This window comes from Chiloscyllium plagiosum, chromosome 1, assembly GCF_004010195.1.
Source record: "Chiloscyllium plagiosum isolate BGI_BamShark_2017 chromosome 1, ASM401019v2, whole genome shotgun sequence".
In the NCBI taxonomy this organism is placed as follows: domain Eukaryota; kingdom Metazoa; phylum Chordata; class Chondrichthyes; order Orectolobiformes; family Hemiscylliidae; genus Chiloscyllium; species Chiloscyllium plagiosum.
The window spans coordinates 7,112,398-7,131,880 of NC_057710.1; the positions used below are offsets into that span (position 1 = coordinate 7,112,398).

At 42.0% G+C, this 19,483-nt stretch overlaps 1 protein-coding gene across 1 annotated transcript in view; it reads left to right on the forward strand.

The window, feature by feature from the left end:
• The window catches only part of sema4f (sema domain, immunoglobulin domain (Ig), transmembrane domain (TM) and short cytoplasmic domain, (semaphorin) 4F), a 240,280-nt gene that overhangs the window by 96,887 nt on the left and 123,910 nt on the right, over window positions 1-19,483 (forward strand). Inside the window, exon 3 of the mRNA XM_043691726.1 lies at window positions 2,568-2,627. Within this exon, the coding sequence (XP_043547661.1) occupies window positions 2,568-2,627 (60 nt within the window). The remainder of the gene's footprint in view (window positions 1-2,567; window positions 2,628-19,483) is intronic.

Here is a 19,483-nt window from a genome sequence, read left to right on the forward strand (position 1 = left end):
CCCTCATCCAGGTCGTTTATAAAAATGACGAACAGCAGGGGACCCAACACCGACCCTTACGATACACCACTAGTAACCGGACTCTAGGATGAACATTTCCCATCAACCATCACCCTCTGTCTTCTTTCAGCAAGCCAATTACTGATCCAAACTGCTATATCTCCCACAATCCCATTCCTCCGCATTTTGTACAATAGCCTACTGTGGGGAACCTTATCGAATGCCTTGCTGAAATCCATATACACCACATCAACCGGTTTACACTCATCTACCTGTTTGGTCACCTTCTCAAAGAACTCAGTAAGGTTTGTGAGGCACGACCTACCCTTCACAAAACCGTGCTGACTATCCCTAATCAAATTATTATTTTCTAGATGACTATAAATCCTATCTCTTGTAACCTTTTCCAACACTTTACCCAACAACTGAAGTGAGGCTCACTGGTCTATAATTACCAGGATTGTCTCTACTCCCCTTCTTGAACAGGGGAACCACATTTGCTATCCTCCAGTCTTCTGACACTATTCTTGTAGACAATGATGATTTAAAGATCAATGCCAAAGGCTCGGCAATCTCCTCCCTGGCTTCCCAGAGTATCCTAGGATAAATCCCATCCGGCCCAGGGGACTTATCTATTTTAAAATTCTGCAGGATTTCTAATGCCTCTTCATGTAAACCTCAATCACACCTAATCTAGTAGCCTGTATCTCAGTAATCTCCTCAACAACATTGTCGTTTTCTAGAGTGAATACTGTCGAAAAATATTCGACAAACTGTCGACAAACTTACTGATCATCTTGTGTATTCTTATCTAAATCATTGATATAGATAACAAAATGTAATAGGCCCAGCACCGACCCTGCAGCACTCCACAAGTCACAGGCCTCCAGTCTGACAAGCATCCTTTCACTCTTACTCTCTGCTTCCTTCCATTAAGCTGATTTTGTATCCAATTTGCCAGCTCACCCTGGATTCCATGCAATCTAACCTTCCAGAGCAGCCTACCTTGTAGAACCTTATGGAAGGCCTTACTGAAATCCATACAGACTACGTCTACCACCCTCCTCTCGTCAACCTTCCTAGTCATTCCATCTAAAAACTCGAACAAATTTGTGAGGCATGATCTCCCACACACAAAGTCATGCTGACTACTCCTATTCAAACTCTGTCTTTCCAAATGCATGTTATCTTATCCTTTAGAATCTTCTCAAGTAACTTACCTCCCACAGATGTTAAACTTGTGTATAGTTCCCAGGCTTTTCTTTGCAGCCCTCCTTGAGTAATACCACAACATTCGCTATCCACTCGTCTTCCGGAACCTCACCCATGTTTAACGATGATGCAAAAATATCAGGCAGGGCCCCTGCAATTTCTTCTCTAGCCTCTGGCTGTGTTCTTGGATATATCTGGTCAGGACCAGGAGATTTATCCACCTTCATACATGTTAATACATCCAACACCTCCTCTACTGTGATATGGACTGTACCCAAGATATTTTCCTCTTGCAGATTCTGCAATGTCGACTCCTGTGCCCTCATCAATCCTTTTGGTAACTTCCTCAGAAAACTCAATCAAGTTTGTGAGACATGATTTTGTACAAAACTGTGCTGACTACCCCTAATCAATTTTTGCCTCTCAGCAAAGCAAGGGGCAAAATTCAAGCCCTTGCTTCCTATCCTGCAGCAAAAGTTACATTTTAAGAATGAGCTCAGCAAATATGCATTTTGTAGTTCAATTATCTACTTTACTCAAATGTTGACTTTTAATGTGAGATACCAAACCTTAATCACTAATGCCTGTGGAATTGGACTTTAATAAAGAAGTTAAGCCATTAGGAGAGGATATCACTGCATGGAAGGAGACAAAATAAAGACTCTGGTTCTTGCATTTTTTGTTAAAATGTCATGATTTGGAGATGTCAGTGTTGGACTGGGATGTACAAAGTTAAAAATCACACAACACCAGGTTATAGTCCAACAGGTTTAATTGGAAGCACTAGCTCTCGGAGCGATGCTCTTTCATCAGGTGGACAATCACCTGATTGAAGGAGTGGCGCTCCGAAAGCTTGTGTGCTTCCAGTTAAGCCTGTTGGACTATAACCTGGTGTTGTGTGATTTTTAACTTTGTTTAATTGTGTATTTGTAATACTATAGATGTTGGAGAATACGTTCACCATTGAAGCCTTGAAAGTCCATGGAACATCTGGGGTCAACTTAGACACTGAGTATAAAAATAAAATGCCAGAGAGGGTGTGGATGGCCACCATTTTGAAATGTTATCAGCATGTGATGCAAACAAAAGGCAGCATTGGCCGCAGTTATAAGTTGATAGTCAATCAATCATGCATTTGTGTGATGAAAAATTAAATTGGAATACTAATAAAAGTATAATATGTCAAGGTTGAAAAGAGAGATTGACTTCTATGCCAAGTATGTGTGAAAATGAGTCAATTTTTAAAGATTGTATATGCAGCACTATCTGCTTTGGAGTTGGGAAAATGGGGTTGCTTGATATGCCAGGTTGACTATATATAGTAATTGAAAGTTGCAAATGCATTTGTTTTTCAGATAAAGTGGAATGTTACAGAAACTGAGCATAAAGCCTGCACCGGAAAAGGCAAGGCAAAGGTCTGTCCTCAGAACTTTCAATTATTCTGTTCTTAACCGAAATAAAATCTGTGATACCAGTCACTCCTTGGCAGATTATCTTGTATCCAATAAATGACCATATACTGTTATAAGTTGAATTTGATGTGCAAAGTCTCGTGCAGAGGGGAGGTGTCCAAGCTTTTTGTTTCAAATCACATTTTGGGAAGTTATGATATTAAGCACAAAAATGTAAAAAATGGTGAAAAACAAAATGACTGGCAGGCTGTTATAAAAGCACAATTAGTTCATTGATTCAGGATGTAAGCTGATCTAGCTAATAAACATGTGCATGAATACTGGGTGAACTTAATGTCCTTCCCAAGGCAAGCTTAGAGTCAGAGAGAGCATTACATTAGCTAAGACAGTGGCAGATGTGGGAACCTTGAGTCTGGGATGGGATATCAAACCTGACAAATTTGAGTTTTTCGAGGAAGTCTCAACCAGAGTGGCTAGAGGGAAATTAGTAGATGCATTGTACTTAGACTTCAGAAGGCTCTTAGCAAGGTAACTCATAAAAGGTTAAGTCATAAGATAAGAAGCCATGGTGTTCGAGGTAGCATATTGGCATGGAAAGAGAAGAGGCTCATGGGTGAGTATAGTATTAGAACTCATTGACTATGAGATCCTTGATTGGTGTTGTTAACCAGGTCAGTCAGGGAGCCCTGGGGGCGATAGATGTAAACAGGAGATTCAAAATCTCTCACTTCAGGGACTGACTCCGAGCTGACTGGCCACAACCAATGCATAGTGTGATTGCAAATGAAGTGTGACTTGGTGATGGGATGGGACATTAATTTCACCCAGTATTCATGCACATGTTTATTAGCTAGATCAGCTTATATCCTGAATCAATGAACTAATTGTGCTTTCCCACAGTGAAACATCAGACTCTGAATATAGGATTCTTAAGGGTCTTGACTGGGTAAATGATGAGTGAATGTATGGGATAGTCCAGGGATAGAGGGCATAGTCTCGGAATAAAGGGGAGCCAATTTAAGACTGTGTTGAGGAGGAAGTTCTTCTCTGAGGGTGTGGGTCTTTTGAACTCGTTGCCACAGAGAGCTGTCAGAGCAGAATCCTTTTGTGTATTTAAGATTGAGATAGATGTATTTTTGATCAGTAGTGGACATGGGGGAAAAGGCAGAAAAGCAGATGTGTGGGAAGTCACATCAAACATGATCCTATCGAATGTTGGGACAGTTTTAAGGAGCCAAACAGCCTACTCCTGTTTCTATTTCTTATGGTCTCACGGATGCCATTTATGGACCTCATCTTGCTGCTGTTGGTATTCAGCTAGCTTCAGGTCACCCATGCCGTGGGTGACCTGGCTTAGCTGAGAGCCCAGATTTCCATTTTTTCTTGAATAAGTGCAGAGAAAGGAAACATTGTTTGATAGCTCAAGCTATTTTTCTTTGATATCTTTTGTCATTTAGACAAGATAAAGTGGCATCAATGTTTATGTTTTCTGTTATTGATACTTGGGTGCTCTCATTGATTGCTGCTACAATGACTCTATAAAAGTTATTTATTGGAAAAAAACATTTTGATTAAACTTTTCCATATGTTATTAATACTGTCAGGTTAACTGGTTTTCTGTAATGTTACTTAAACGTGGATGGGAATGGGCATGCAAGTGGCGGCACGAAAGATCAGAAGGGACATTTAGGATGTGTAGTGGGTCATGATTAGCATAAGTATAAATGTGGTCAGAGGGAAGGCAATGGCAGAGTAGCATTATTGCTGGACTGTTAATGCAGATTACCCCATTAATGCTCTGGGGACCCAGTACGAACTCAGCCAGGCAGATGATGGAATTTGAATTCAATGAAAATCTGGAATTAAAAGTCTAATGATAATGAATCCATTGTTGATTGTTAGAAAAACCTATCTGGATCACTGAAGGGCCAATGTCCTTTAAGGAAAGAAACTGCGGTCCTTACCTGGTCTGGCATACATGTGAGTGCAGACCTACAGCAATATGGTTGACTTTTAACTGGCTTCTGGGCAACTCGGGATGGGCAATAAATGCTGGCCTGGTCAGTGATACTTCAAGCGAAGGGAGTGGGCGAGGTGTAATAGGGTGTGAGGTTTGTGGGCTAGAGGACCTAATATTTAACAGAACCATCAGGATAAGATATGTGAGACACGTCTTTTTACTAACCTGCATCAGCATTTGGCACGTCCTGCTACTACCTTCAGTTGGGGAGGGGGAGATACGTGTACAGATCCTCTTGCCACCACCAGGACACGGTTGGACTATTTGGAACTCTTCATCTGTTGAACTTGTGCTGAGGGAGCATGGCTAATCCACCCAGCCTGCAAATCTCTGGACACTATGCACAATTTAGCCTGGCCAGTTCACCTGACCTGCACATCTTTGGATTGTGGGAGGAAACCCTCGCATACACGGGGAGAACGTGCAAACTCCACACAGACAGTAACCAGAGGGTGGAATTGAACATGGGTCCCTGGCTCAGCAGCACTAACCACTGAGCCATCGTGCCACCCCTACTCTCTCAAGAGACAGAGGCGACTGGTGGTGGCTTAAACTGAGGGTCACCATGCCTAATGTGAGGGGAGAGTTTGAGAAGAAGTGCCCATCTTGGTGACTTCAGCTGTAGCAGACTTGAATCCATGCTATTGGTATTACTCTGCATTGCAAACTAGCCGCCCGTCAAACTGAGCTAACTGATCCCCTGACACATAGAAATTATGCAGAGTGTGTTTATTTTTTATTGAGGTTACTTCAGTGTGGCTGTTTGTAAAGAAACATAGAACAGCCCATAAGGATCAGATGGGCCTGTGGTGCAGAACCAATATGTGTGAAATTAGTTGACATAGATCAGGTTGGAAATGGAGGCATTGACGGTTTGGTCTGTGTTGTTGTGTAGAGAAAAAGCAATCCAGTCCTGGTTTCCTGCTGTTGATCATTTTCTAGTGACTCTGCTGCAAAAGTCTGTTTGTGTGAATATTGGATAGTGTCAGGATTGAGCTGCATACGATTTCCTGTCTTAGAAAGAAACAACAAAAAAACACCAGTGATGCTGATCTGGTGTTCCCAGTGGAAAACAAGGGGTTCATTATGAGAACACAGCTTGTAATTTTCCATCTAGTAAAATGAATGGATGGACTCCTGGGATACGTTGTTAGGTCATATTTTCCTCTGCTCCTGTTGTACTATAAATCCACACTACATTAATAATTGAGGAACTTTTATTGTTGGATGTATGAAATTATATGTCCACATGAAGTATGAACAAATATCAAGAGGCATCCTAGATTCTCCCAAGTTGAACTTGACTGTGAGTTATGTGGTTATATGTGCTAGTAGGGCCAATTTAGTTCAGTAGCTGGATGGTTAGGGTGTGAAGTTATATGGGAACAGAAGTAGACCATTCAGTCCCTCTAGCCTGCTCACTGGTCAATACATTCATTGCTGATCAGTTTGTGTTTTGAATTGCATATTCACATCTACCCTCAAGATCCGTTGATTCCCTTGCCTAACATAAATCCACCTTTTAAAATAGTCAATGACCCTGCTGTACTGCTTTCTAAGTCAGAGTTCTAAAGTCCCTGAGAGGTGAAAGAAAGCTTCTCCTTATTTCTGTTCTGGAAGAGTGGCCACTAATTTTACAACAGTACCCCCTAGTTCTGGACTTGCCAAAGAGGGAATGTCCTTTTCGCGTCCATCTTGTTGAGATTATTCAGGAACTTAGGAACATAGGAAGAACATTGCAACAGGAGTAGACCATTCATTGAGATCATGGCTAATCTGTGGCCTAACTCCATATGACTGTCTTTGGCCCCTTTACCTTAATATTTTTGCTTAACATAAAAAAAAAGTCAAATTTAAAATTTAATGATCCAATGCTGTTGCTGGAAGAGAGTTCCAAACATCTACCACTCAAACATCTACCACATCTACCCAATTGAAGCTTGTCAACAATCACTGTTCTAATCTACATTAAAAACAATGCTGCCTGTTCCACCTATCTCATAAGGCAATTCATCTATTCCAGTTATTAATCTAGTAACCCACCTCTTCACATCGTCCAGCACATTAATATCTTTCCTTAAAGAGATTGAAACTACACAGTATTCGAATGTGGTTTCACCAATGTCCTGTATAACTAAAGCATAACATCCTTACTTTTATATTCAATTCCTGCTTTATTCTAATAAATGACACCATCCTATTCACCAGCTTGATTGTATGTATTAGCTGCATATTCCCTTTGTGTGACTCACGTACGAGGACACCAAAATCTCTCTGAACTTCAGATGTCTTCAATTATTTTCTGGTAGAGTAATACACTGCTTTTCATTTATCCTGTCAAACTGAACAACATCACGTTTTATGAGATTGTACTCGATCAGCCAGATTTTTGTCTACTCACTCTACCTGGGAGAAAGTGAGGACTGCCGATGCTGGAGACCAGAATTGAAAAATGTGGTGTTGGAAAAACACAGCAGGCCAGGCAGCATCCAAGGAGCAGGAAAATCGACGTTTCGGGCATAAAGGGCTTATGCCCGAAACGTCGATTCTTCTGCTCCTCGGATGCTGCCTGGCCTGCTGTGTTTTTCCAGCACCACATTTTTCAACTCTACTCACTCTACCTATCTATATCAGTCTAGAAACTCCTTATGCCTTCTTCACAGCATAATTTACTATCTTTGTGTCATCTGCAAATTCAGCTACTGTGCCTTCAGTCCCCTCATCTAAGTTATTGATATAAATTGTAAAACACTGGGGGCCCAGCACATATCTTTGTGGTACACTGCACTTCAATTCATATCAATCAGACTGCCTACCTTTTTTAATTTGCTGACAGGATGCGAGAGTCACTGTCTGGACTAACGTTTTTGCCAGACCTTTGTTTCCCTTAAGAAGCTGCTTTCGTGAATGGTTGCAATCCATGTGCTGTAGCTAGATCCACAATGCTGTTAGGGAAGGAGTTCCAGGAATTTGACCTGGCAATACTGGCACAGTGATTTGTTTCCAAGTCAAGCCAGTGAGTGGCTTGGAGGGAACTTTGAAGGTGGTGGTGGTGTTCCATCTGATGGCAGTTTTAGATGGAGTGCTCATGGATTTGGAAAGTGCTATTTAAGAAGCCTTTTGAAGTGATTTTTGCAGTGCATTTTTAAGATGTACACTCCTGCTACTGAGCATGAGTGGTGGAGGGAATAAATGTTTGTGGATGTGGTGACAATGAAGTGGCCTGCTTTGGCCTTGGTAGCATCCAGCTTCTTGAGTGTTTTTTGAGCTACACTTATTCAGACAAGTGGGAATATTCCTTTACACTTCTGACTTGTGCCTTAAAATGGTGGACAAGCTCTGGGGAGTCAGGAGGTGAGTTACCTGCTGCAGAATTCCTAGCCTCTGACCTGCTATTGTAGCTACTATATTTATGTGGCTAGTACAGTTGAATTTCTGATCACTGGTAACCCCAAGATGTTGATGATGGGGGATTCAGTGAATGGTAACACCATTGGCTTTCATTTGTAATGGCACTGTGGGCTTACTTAACAGTATATTGACCACAGTGGTTCAAGAAGGCAGCTTTTCACCACCACCTCGAGAGCAACTGGGAATGGATAATAAATGGCCGCCTATGCAGTGGCAGCCAGATCCAGTAAATGACTAAAAATATAAATTGGCCAGCTTTTTATTCCAAATTTTACTGAATTCAAATTTCACCATCTCCAGTGGTGAGTTTCAAACCCATGTCCCCAGAACATTGGCCTGGTGTTCTGCGTTGCTGACCCATGTGTGTATATCACTGTGATACTGCCTCCCCCTAGTTCTGGTCCTTTATCATGAGCACCCATTTTTGTTTCCTTCTTGTATATTTCATCCTACATTGTGACTACTGTCAAGGACTTGTAGACCATAAGACATAGGAGCAGAAATTAGGCCATTCGGCCCATTCTGCCATTCAATCATGGCTGATAGGTTTCTCAGTCCCATTTCCCACTTTTTCCCACTAACCTTTGATCTCCTTGGCAATCAAAAACTTATCTCTTTTAAATACACTCCATGACCTGGCCTCCACAGCCTTCCGTGGCAATAAATTCCACAGATTCACTACTCTCTGGCTGAAGACGTTTCTCCTTCTCTCTGTTCTAAAAGGTCTTCCCTTTACTCTAAGGCTGTGTTTCAGGTCCTTGTCTCTCCTGCCAATAACTATCTCAAATATAAAATTTAATGATCCAATGCTATTGCAAACACCTACCACCCAAACATCTATTACATCTACCCTCTTCACTCTTGTCACCCCTCACTGTCCATCTTCCCAATACCTTGTCTGTCCAGATCATTCAGTGTTCTGTAAGTTTCTATCAGATCCCTTCACCCCCCTATTCATCTAAACACCATTAAGTATCATCCCAGAGTCCTCAAGCATTCCTCATATGTTAAGCTTTTCATTTCTGAGATCATTGTCATGAACCTTCTCTGGATCCGCTCCAGGGCCAGTACGTACATCCTGAGGTATGTGGTACAAAATTGCTCACAATACTCTAAATGTGGTCTGACCAGAACTTTGTAAAACCTCCGAAGTACATCCCTGCTTTTATATTCTCGTCCTCTCGAGATGAATGATGTTGTATTTGCCTTACTAACTACCAACTCCTGGACTAGGACTCCCAAGTCTCTTTGCATTTTGCATTTCTGAATTTTCTCCCCATTTAGAAGTTGATCCGTGCCTCCTCTTCCTACCAAAGTGCAGGACCTCACATGTTCCCATGTTGCGTTTCATGCCACTTCTTTGCCCACTCTTGTCAAAGTCTTTCTGCAGCGTCCCCACCTCTTCGCTGCGACCTGCCCACTAGCGCCAACAAATTCAAGAGAGAATATGTATTCCATTTTGCCAGTAATAAAAGATTAATACTGTATTTTTTGGACCTCTGAGGCCCCATAATAGACTGTAAACTTTTTCCAGTTTTGTACATATGCATAGTTACTGTTTTAGGAAATAAAACTCATGCCAAACTAGAATCTGGTAGTGCATAATGTTATCAATTGGAACTAAGCGCAGATGGAATGATTGTTGAACAATCTGGTGACAGAAGTCTCAGTGTATCAATTCGATTTCACAGTCAGTCTCGATACAGTGTTAAATGTTCTATTTACCCTATAATGTTCTGCTGGTAATTCTTTTGATGAGATTAGTGAGGGAGTATACTGCCACTTCTTAACAAGTACTCCTTTGTAGATGTTAGGAAACGAGAATAATGGGATACATTACCCTGCTGTCTGTTTTAATAGTCTGATTATTCTCTGAAGAGGCCACATATTTACCACATACGTACTACAAAACGAGAAAATAAATATGCATATTTGAAATGTTTTCTGTTTGAGTAAAAAGGAAAAGTTAAAGTGGAGCTTTACTTTGTTACTAAGTCATCCCTTTAACAGATTTAAAGCAAGATAAATATTCTACTTTTGGAGTATAGCTTTTCAGTGCTAATGTTCAGAGGGAGTTGGTTCTGCTCGTGCAAGTTATTTAGAAAATTAGCATGTAGTTGCCATGAGCAATTCGGATAGTGCAAGGCTTTTTGACCTTTATTGTAAGGGGATTAGAGTACAAGAAAAAGAAATCTTGTTACAATTGTACAGGGTTTTTGTGAGACCACATCTAGAATACAATGTGCAGTTTTGCATTCCATATTTAAGAAAACGTCATCTGTTGAAGGACCAGTTTCTGAGGGCTTGTGATTTCAAATAAATCTGTTGGACTATAACCTAGTGTAGTGTGACTTCTGGCCATATCTAAGAAAAGATATACTTGATTGCCCCTTTTTTTCAAGGGATTTGGAGTATGAGAGTCTGGAACTATTACAGCATGTGTGGACGGGGATGGGGTGGGGAGTAAAAGAGGGGGTGGGGTTGGTGGTGGTGGTGGTGCAGAGTCCTTGTGTATATTTAAGGCTGAGATACATTAGATCAGCCATGATTCATTGAATATTGGAACAGGATTGAGGGGCTGAATAACCTCTTCCTATTCCGATTTCTTATGGTTTTATGGAGTCACTAAACTGGACCCCGAAATGAAAATGGTATCCTATGATGAGAGGCTGAGGAGATGGACTCCATGTTCACTGGACTTTAGAAGTAGAAATATATAAGGTTCTGAAGAGTTGTGGCCATGTCAATTGTTTTCATTGGCCAAGGAATCTAAAATGTGGAGCAAGGGCTCAGGATAAGGAGTTTGAGATAAGGAGGAATTTATAAAACTCAAAGCATTGTGAATCGCTCAAATTCCCTTTCCCATTAAGTTGTAGAGTCTCCATTGTTAAATACATTCAAGATTGGGACGGTCAGACTGTTTTTGTCCCTCAGGAAATCAAGGAATATGGAGAATGGGAAGGAAAGTGAACTTAAGGCCCACAAAGTAAAAAATCACACAACACCAGGTTATAGTCCAACAGGTTTTATACTCCACAACCACCTGATGAAGGAGCAGCGCTCCGAAAGCTGATGCTTCCAGATAAACCTGTTGGACTATAACCTGGTGTTGTGTGATATTTACACCCCAGTCCAACACTGGCATCACCAAATCCTGAGGCCCACAATCAGCCATAGTGTATTGAATGGCAGAACAGGCTCAATGGACCATGTGCTCTATTCTGCTCTTATTTCTGTGTTCGTGAAAACAGAAAACAATTACCCTGTGGACAGCAGGTCATACAGCAGCTGTGAGAGAAAAGCTGCATTAATGTTTCAAGTTGATGACCTTAAGAACTGAACTGATTTTGAAAGACTAAAGCTATTGTGTCTTTACACCTACAGTCAGGTCTGCTGAGTACTTTTTGCATTGCTATTCTTGCTGCCCATTTAGGGGCTCAGTTAAAGAACAACTAACAGAATAAACAGGTACCTGACTTCTACTAGATGCAATTAACACCCCAACCCTGCTCCATACCCATCTGTACTACTATTATTATAGAACATAGAAAGGTACAGCACAGAACAGGCCCTTTGTGCTGAGATTTAATCCTAATGTAAAATATAACTTAACTCAATTTATTCTGCTCTAATGTTACATGGGGTCTACTCAGTTTGTTAAAGCTTCAAATAGCATAGCTGGTTTACAGAGTCATAGAGCATGTTGACCAGGGTTCCCAAACTAAACTAGTGCCATTTGCCTGCATTTGGGCCATATCCCTCTGAATGTCTTTTAAATGTTGTAACTGTATCTGTATCTGTATCTACCACTTCCTCTGGCAGTTTATTCCACTGATATTGCCCATCCTGAACTGCCCAGTTAGGAGTGAACATTGCTGTGGGTCTGGAGTCACACGTAGTCCAGACAAGGTAAGGAGGTCAGTGGGCTTTTCCCAACAATGGATTCATGATAATCATTAGATTTTTAATTCCAGATTTTGATTGAATTCAAATTCAACCATCTGCCGTGGCAGGATTCAAACTCAGGTCCCCTGAACATTACCTGGGTCCTTGGATTAATAGGCCAGTGATTATACCACTATGCCGTCACCTCCCCTAGCAGATGAATGACATACAGCCCATTAAGCTTATTGTGTATGACCCATTAAACATGAAATTTACAACCTGTGCTTGTCTACAAATCTGAAAGCACAGTTTTGCTTTTTCTCTATTCACTTGTGGATCGTGGGCGTCACTGGCTGGGCCACCAGTTATTTGGTGTTCCAGGTCCCCCTTGAGAAGGTGGTGATAAGCTACCTTTTTGAACCGCTGTGGTCCATGTGCTGTAGTTTGCCTCACAATACCTGAAGAAAAGGAATTCCAGGATTTTGACCAAGTGACAGTGAAGGAACAACAATATATTTACAAGTCAGGATGAAGAGTGGCTTGGAGGGAACTAGCAGATGGTGGTGATGCCATATTTTTGATACCCTTTTCCTTCTGGATGGAAGTTATTGTGTGTTTGGAAGATATTGTCTGAGGATCTTTGGTGAATTTCTGCAGTGTATCTTGATGATACACACTACAGCTACTGAGCATCAGTGGTGGAGGGTGGAGTGATTGTGGATGTGGTGCCAATCAAGTAGGCTGGTGATAAGTTTTTTTTAATGTTCTTGGAGATACACCCATCTAGGCATGTGGAATATTCCATCACATTCCTGGCTTGTACCTTGTAGATCATGGACAGGCTTTAGGGAGTTAGGATGTGAGTTACTTGCTGCGGTGTTCCTAGCCTCTGACCTGCTCTTGTAGCCATTGCAGCCTTGATGGTAAGGACTGTCACTTTCACCTCACCTCTGGAATTCAGCTCTTTTTTCCATATTTGAACCAAAGCTTTAGTGAGATCAGGAGCTGAGTGGCCCTGGTAGAACCCAATCTGGGTGTCACTGGGCAGGTAATTGCTGAGTGCTCGATGTTTGCTAGCACTGTTAATGACTCCTCCCATCACTTTACTAATGATTGGGAATAGACTGCTGGGGTGGGAGATGGCCTTGTTGGATTTGCCCTGTTTTTCATGTACGGGTCAAACTGTTGCAAATTTCCACATAGTTGTATAGATGCCAGCATTGTTTGGCTGGAGTGACATATTCTAGAGCACAAGCTTTCAATACTGTTGCCAGAATGTTGTCAGTGCCTTCAAACCTTTCTTCATGTGCAAGGTGGTGAATATGGGAACTAGCTGAGCCATGTAAGCATTTCAGATGGAGGATGTTATGGATTCTAGTAAGGATAAATAAATATTGGGTCAACAAGGTATGTTAAACAATATGCTACATAAAGTTGGTTATTCATTTGGTGTTTTTTGAGTATTGTATAAATGAAATAAACTTCTTCAATTAGTAGATGGAATTCCCAGAGATCTTCATTGAAAATGTTACATCTCACTGGAAATCAAGCTCCACTATTAATAGTAATCATAAAAGTTTGACTTTAAAAGTATGTAAAATTCCACAATTTACATCTATTTTTGACCCAGGTTGATGGAAGGTTGCGATATTTAATAAGAATGGCTACTTACTAGAAATAAATAGACTCCACTTACTTTTACATGATTAAAGTCATAGAGTCCTACAGCACCGAGACAGGCCCTTTGGCTCAAGCTGGCCCTTGTTGACCAAAATGAGCACCCACCCACCCTAATGCCATTTTCCTGCACTTGGCCCATATCCATCTAATCCTTTCCTATCCACATATTTGTCCAAATGCCTTTTAAATGTTGTTAATATACTCCCCTCAACTACTCATTCCATATGCATACCCACCCTCTGCGTAAAAAAAAGTTGCCCCTTAGGTTTCCTTTTCTTCTTTCCCCTCTAACCTTAAACTGATGCCCTCTAGTCCTCGATTCCCCAACCCTGGGAAAAAGACTGAGTGCATTCACCCTATCCATGCATCTCATGACCTTATACACTTCTATAAAATCCCTCCTCTGTCTCCTATGCTCTAAAGAAAAAGGTCCTAGCTTGTCCAACCTCTCCCTATAACTCAGACCATTGACTCCTGGTAACAGCCTTGTAAATTTCTTCTGTACCCTTTCCAGTTTAATAACGTCCTTCCAATAGCAAGGTGACCACAAAACTGAACACAATAATCCAAGTGCAGCCTCACCAACCTCGTGTACAACTGCAACATCTATGATCAATGCCCTGACTGATGAAGGCCAGTGTGCCAAAAGCATTCTTCACTGCCCTGTCTACCTGTGACTCCACTTTCAGAGAACCGTGCACCTGAACTCCCAAGATGCCTCTGTTCCACTACACTCCTCAAGGCCCTACATTCGCCATGAAACTTTATTTGATTTTCCAAAGTGCAAGACCTCACACTTATCTATATTAAACTCCATTTGCCATTTCTGGGCCCACTTCCCTAGCTGATCAAGGTCGTGCTGCAATTTCTGAGAACCTTCCTTACTGTCCACAGTACTGCCTATTTCAGTGTCATCTCTAAACTTACTAACCATGCCTTGAACATTCTCATCCAAATCATTGGTATAGATAACAAACAGCAATGGGCCCAGCACTGACCCCTGAGGCACTCCACTAGTCACAGACCTCCGGTCTGACAAGTATCCTTCCACTATTACAGTCTGCTTCCTGCCATCAAGCCAATTATGTATCCAGTTTGCCAGCTCGCTCTATATTCCATGCAGTCTGACCTTCCAGAGCAGCCTACCATGTGGAATCTTATGAAAGGCCTTGCTGAAATCCATATAGACTATATCTACTGCCCTACTCTTGTCAACCTCCCTGGTCACTTCATCAAAGAACTGTAACAAATTTGTGAGGCATGATCTCCCATGCATAAAGCCATGCTGACTACTCCTAATGAAACCCTGTCTTTCCAACTGTATTATATCCTATCTCACAGAATGTTCTCAAGTAACTTACCCACCACAGATGTTAAGCTTACTAGTCTATCGTTCCCAGGCTTTTCTTTACAGTCCTCCTTGAATAAGGCACAACATTTACTACCCTCCAGTTTTCTGGGACCTCACCCATGGCTAATGATGACGCAAAAATATCAGCCAGGGTCCCCGCAATTTCTTTCTATCCTCTTGCAATGTTCTTGGATACATCTGGTCAGGACCAGGAAATTTATCCACCTTCATACATTCTAATACTTCCAATACTACCTCTCCAGTGATATGGACTGTCCCCGAGATATCTCCACTAACTTCCCCAAGTTCCCAAGTCTTCTTGTCTTTCTCTATGGTAAACACAGAGGAGACATATATCTAGTTATTCTTTTTCCTTTAATATATTAAAGAACCTCTTTGGATTCACCCTGATCTTGCCAGCCCAGACAGTGAGGAAGGTAATCTCGTGTCCCCTTTTCGCCCTCCTGACTTCCTCTTTCAGTAAACTCCTGTATCCCCTATATACCTCCAGGGGTTCTCTTAATCCCTGCTGCCTGTACCTGAGCCACGCCTTCTTTTTTTTTCTGGTCAAAGCCTCAATATCTCTTTGTCATCCAGGGTTCCATATTCCTGCTAACCTTGCCTTTCACCTTCACAGGAACATAGCGACCTTGAGTCTAGCTTTCTCACTTTTAAAAGCCTCCCACTTGCTGAAGGTCCCTTTGCCTGCAAACAAACTCCTCTGATCAACCCTCGCAAGCTTCTAATTCCATCAAAATTCACCTTGCCCCAGTTTAGAACTTGAACCTGTGAACCAGTTTTGTCCCTCTCCATAACTATTTAAAAATTCATATAACTATGGTCACTGCTCCACCACTTTACCTCCATCATCTGTCCTGCCCTATTTCCCAAGAATAGATCGAGTTTTGCTCATTCTTCTTGCCTATTGCTTCTGCAAGTCTCCCTAATCTCCCTGTATATTTGTTCCTCTAATTGCTGTTGACTGTTTGGGGGCTATAGTACAACCACGATAATGTCACCATCTCCTTCTTATTTCTTAGCTCTACCCACAAAGCCTCATTGGCTGATTCTTCAATTATTTCACTTCTGATTACAGTTGTGATACTCACCCTAATCAAAAATGCAACTCCCCCTCCCTTCAGTAAGAACTATCAGCATATAACTGTACCAGTTAGATCTCTGGACACCTTATAAATTCCCATTCTACATCTGCATACAAAACAAATGGGTATTAAGAGCAGAGTGAAAGACTAGACAGCTGTTCAGTGGTTTCTAGAATCAGAGAATCCCTATTGTGTGGAAGGAGGCCATTCGGCCCATCGAGTTCACACCGACCCTCCAAAGAGCATCCCATCCAGACCCACCTCTCACGTACCCTGTCCCTTTAACCCTGCATTTCCCTTGGCTGATCCATCTAACCTGCACATGCTTTGGACTGTGGGAGGAAACTGGAGCACCTGGAGGAAATACTTACAGACCTATCCGCAGGGTTTGCTGAGATGACCCTTTTGCTAGTCAAAACGTTGATCTGCGTATCTTAGTGCATGCCTCATAGAAGGTTAGTAAGCAGGAAAGCTAATAGAATTTTATGTTTTGTTTTGAGGGGAATGTAGTGCAAGAGTGCATTTATTAAGTGCATTTTGTTTCAGTTATATAAAGCATTGTTTGACACCTCATCCCGAGCTGTTTACAGTACAGATTGAAGGCGTAATTTGCTCTTATATCTTACCATCACTGTACTTGGTGAAGGATTTTATTCTCTTGGAAGCAGTTCAGGAAAAGCTTACTCAACTAATACCTGAATGAGTGGATTGCCTTATGAGGAAAGGCTAGGTTTGTGTCCACTGGAATTTAGAACAGTCAGAGATGACTTAATGAAACAAGTGAGATCCTGAGAGGACATGACCAGGTGGATGTGGAAAGGGTGTTTCCTCTTGCAGGAGAATCTAGAAACAGGCGGATATAGTTTAAAAACAAGGGAATGATCTTCACAGTTTACTGTACTACTGCATTGTCTGGGTAATGAGAACCATTGAATCCCATTTGCCTGTCTGCTCCTGGTGCTGTTCGTGTGCATTCAGATACAGTTCCTGGTTGGTGACACCATAGTGTCATCTCCTGCCTGGGACTCTGCAGGTGTCTGGTCTGTGGCAGCCCTCCGACTGCCAGCAGTCTGAGCTGGTTCTTCCAACTGTGGAGTTCTCGCAGTGAGGTGCTCGCCACGTATTGAAGCCTGTGATCTGCATACCAGCATTTATATCCTTTTGCACCCAGATGTTTCCTGGATATCACTTAGTGGCTTGCCGAACCTGCAAGACAAGCGAGAGAGAAGGTGTCACGACCAACATTTGCCATGACTGGGAGTGGCAGTGGCATGCAATGTGGCACTGACTCATTTGGCAGAACATCAGTGTCTCGGTGCCCCTGCAGGAGTGGTGACCTGGGACTAGGCTAGAAGGGTCTGGTGGCACAGCCTCCTCTGGTATCCTCCATAAGCAAAACTCCTTTTATGAACCCGCTCTATCCTGCAGGTATCTGTCAAAGATGTGCAATGTCATCTTTCCCTTCTCCATCTTGTTCCGATTCTGATCATTAGCAAGCGAGGCAGTTTCAGAATGCCAGCGTTCATTTGCTTGCATGTAATGTCTTAACGATGGCACAGCCACAAGAGATGTTGATATTTGGGAGATAGCTGCTGAGAGGTGAATTGTTCCAGGAAGGACAAGTGGTAAAATGGGACAGAAAACTGTCGGGATTCTATGATCCTATACTAGGTTAGGGGAATGGATCTGGACTTTGAAGGGTCGGTGTGGACTTGTTGGGCTGAAGGTCTGTTTCCAAACTGTAGGGATTCTATGATTCTATGAAAGTGGATGTGATATATGCCACAGAGTTGAGTAATGTAATTAATGAGACGAGTGTGGTAAGAGAGGGTGAGAAAGGTTTCTAGGCCTTGTGGCAACAAATCCTAACAAAAAACTTTGACTCAAACTTGCGAACAAAACTAAGAGTTTGCCATTACAATTACACCACAATTGCATCTCTCTCTAACCCTCACCTCACCCCACATACTCTTGTTTCGCAGGTAACTGCCGCATAAGTGCCATTCCACATTGAGATTAGAACTATCTATTCAGTCTGTTTTCTTGAGGAGCTGTTTCAGTGAAGATTTCCCACTTCCTGTTGTTGTTGTGAACCCTGAGGGCTGACTGTACCAATCTGTTACATTGCTTGTAATAATCCAGTTGGTTGACCGTGTGTCGCATTCAAGTCCCAGTCTGGTTCTCAAGTCCTAATGAACTGACTTCCTTTCTCGTTTGGAGCTGTTCGACAGGGATGCTTGACCCCAATCTAGCTCTTGCCTTTATTGGTGACATTTTTTGTGAAGGCCTCAGTGATGTTGAATTTGAATGCAAGTATTCAAGCAACCATAGTCTGGTTCTTCTGAATTGATTTTTTTATGCACTTGTTTTGTACCTTGGCCAACATAAATTGATATTTTGGAGCCATTAATACCAAACTGAGAATATTAGAACATGGAACAGTGCAGCCCATCATGTCTGTGCCAATCATGATGCTATTCAAAACTAATCCCATCTGCCTATAAATGGCCTGTAACCCTTTATTCCTTATCTGTTTATATATCTATCTAAATATCTCTCAAACATTGCTATCGCATCTGCTCCTACCACCTCTCCTGGCAGTGTGTTCCAGACACCGACCACACTAGATTAGATTCCCTACAGCATGGAAACAGGCCCTTTGGCCCAACAAGTCCACACTGACTCTCCGAAGAGTAACCCACCCAAACCCATTCCCCTACCCTGTACTTACCCCTGATCAATGCACCTAACACGGTGGACAATTTAGTATGGCCAATTCACCTAACCTACACATCTTTGGACTGTGGGAGGAAACCCACGACATGGGGAGAATGTGCAAACTCCACAAGACAGTCACCTGAGACTGGAATTGAACTGGGGATCCTGGCGCTGTGAGGCAGAAGTGCTAACCACTGAACCACTGCCACCCGGTGTGTATACCACTCTTGTGTATAAAAAAAACTTTCCTCACTTATCTGCTTTAAACTTCCCCTGCTCTCCATAAACCTATTATGGAGAGCCATTAAATTCTATTAGTTCTAAAATAGTGATGGAAAAGGATAGACCAGATCTAAAAATTAAAGTTCTAAATTGGAGAAAGGCCAATTTTGACGGTATTAGGCGAGAACTTTCGAAAGCTGATTGGGGGCAGATGTTCGCAGGTAAAGGGATGGCTGGAAAATGGAAAGCCTTCAGAAATGAGATAACAAGAATCCAGAGAAAGTATATTCCTGTCAGGGTGAAAGGGAAGGCTGGTAGGTATAGGGAATTCTGGATGACTAAAGAAATTGAGGGTTTGGTTAAGAAAAAGAAGGAAGCATATGTAATGTATAGACTGGATAGATCGAGTGAATCCTTAGAATATAAAGGCAGTAGGAGTATACTTAAGAGGGAAATCAGGAGGGCAAAA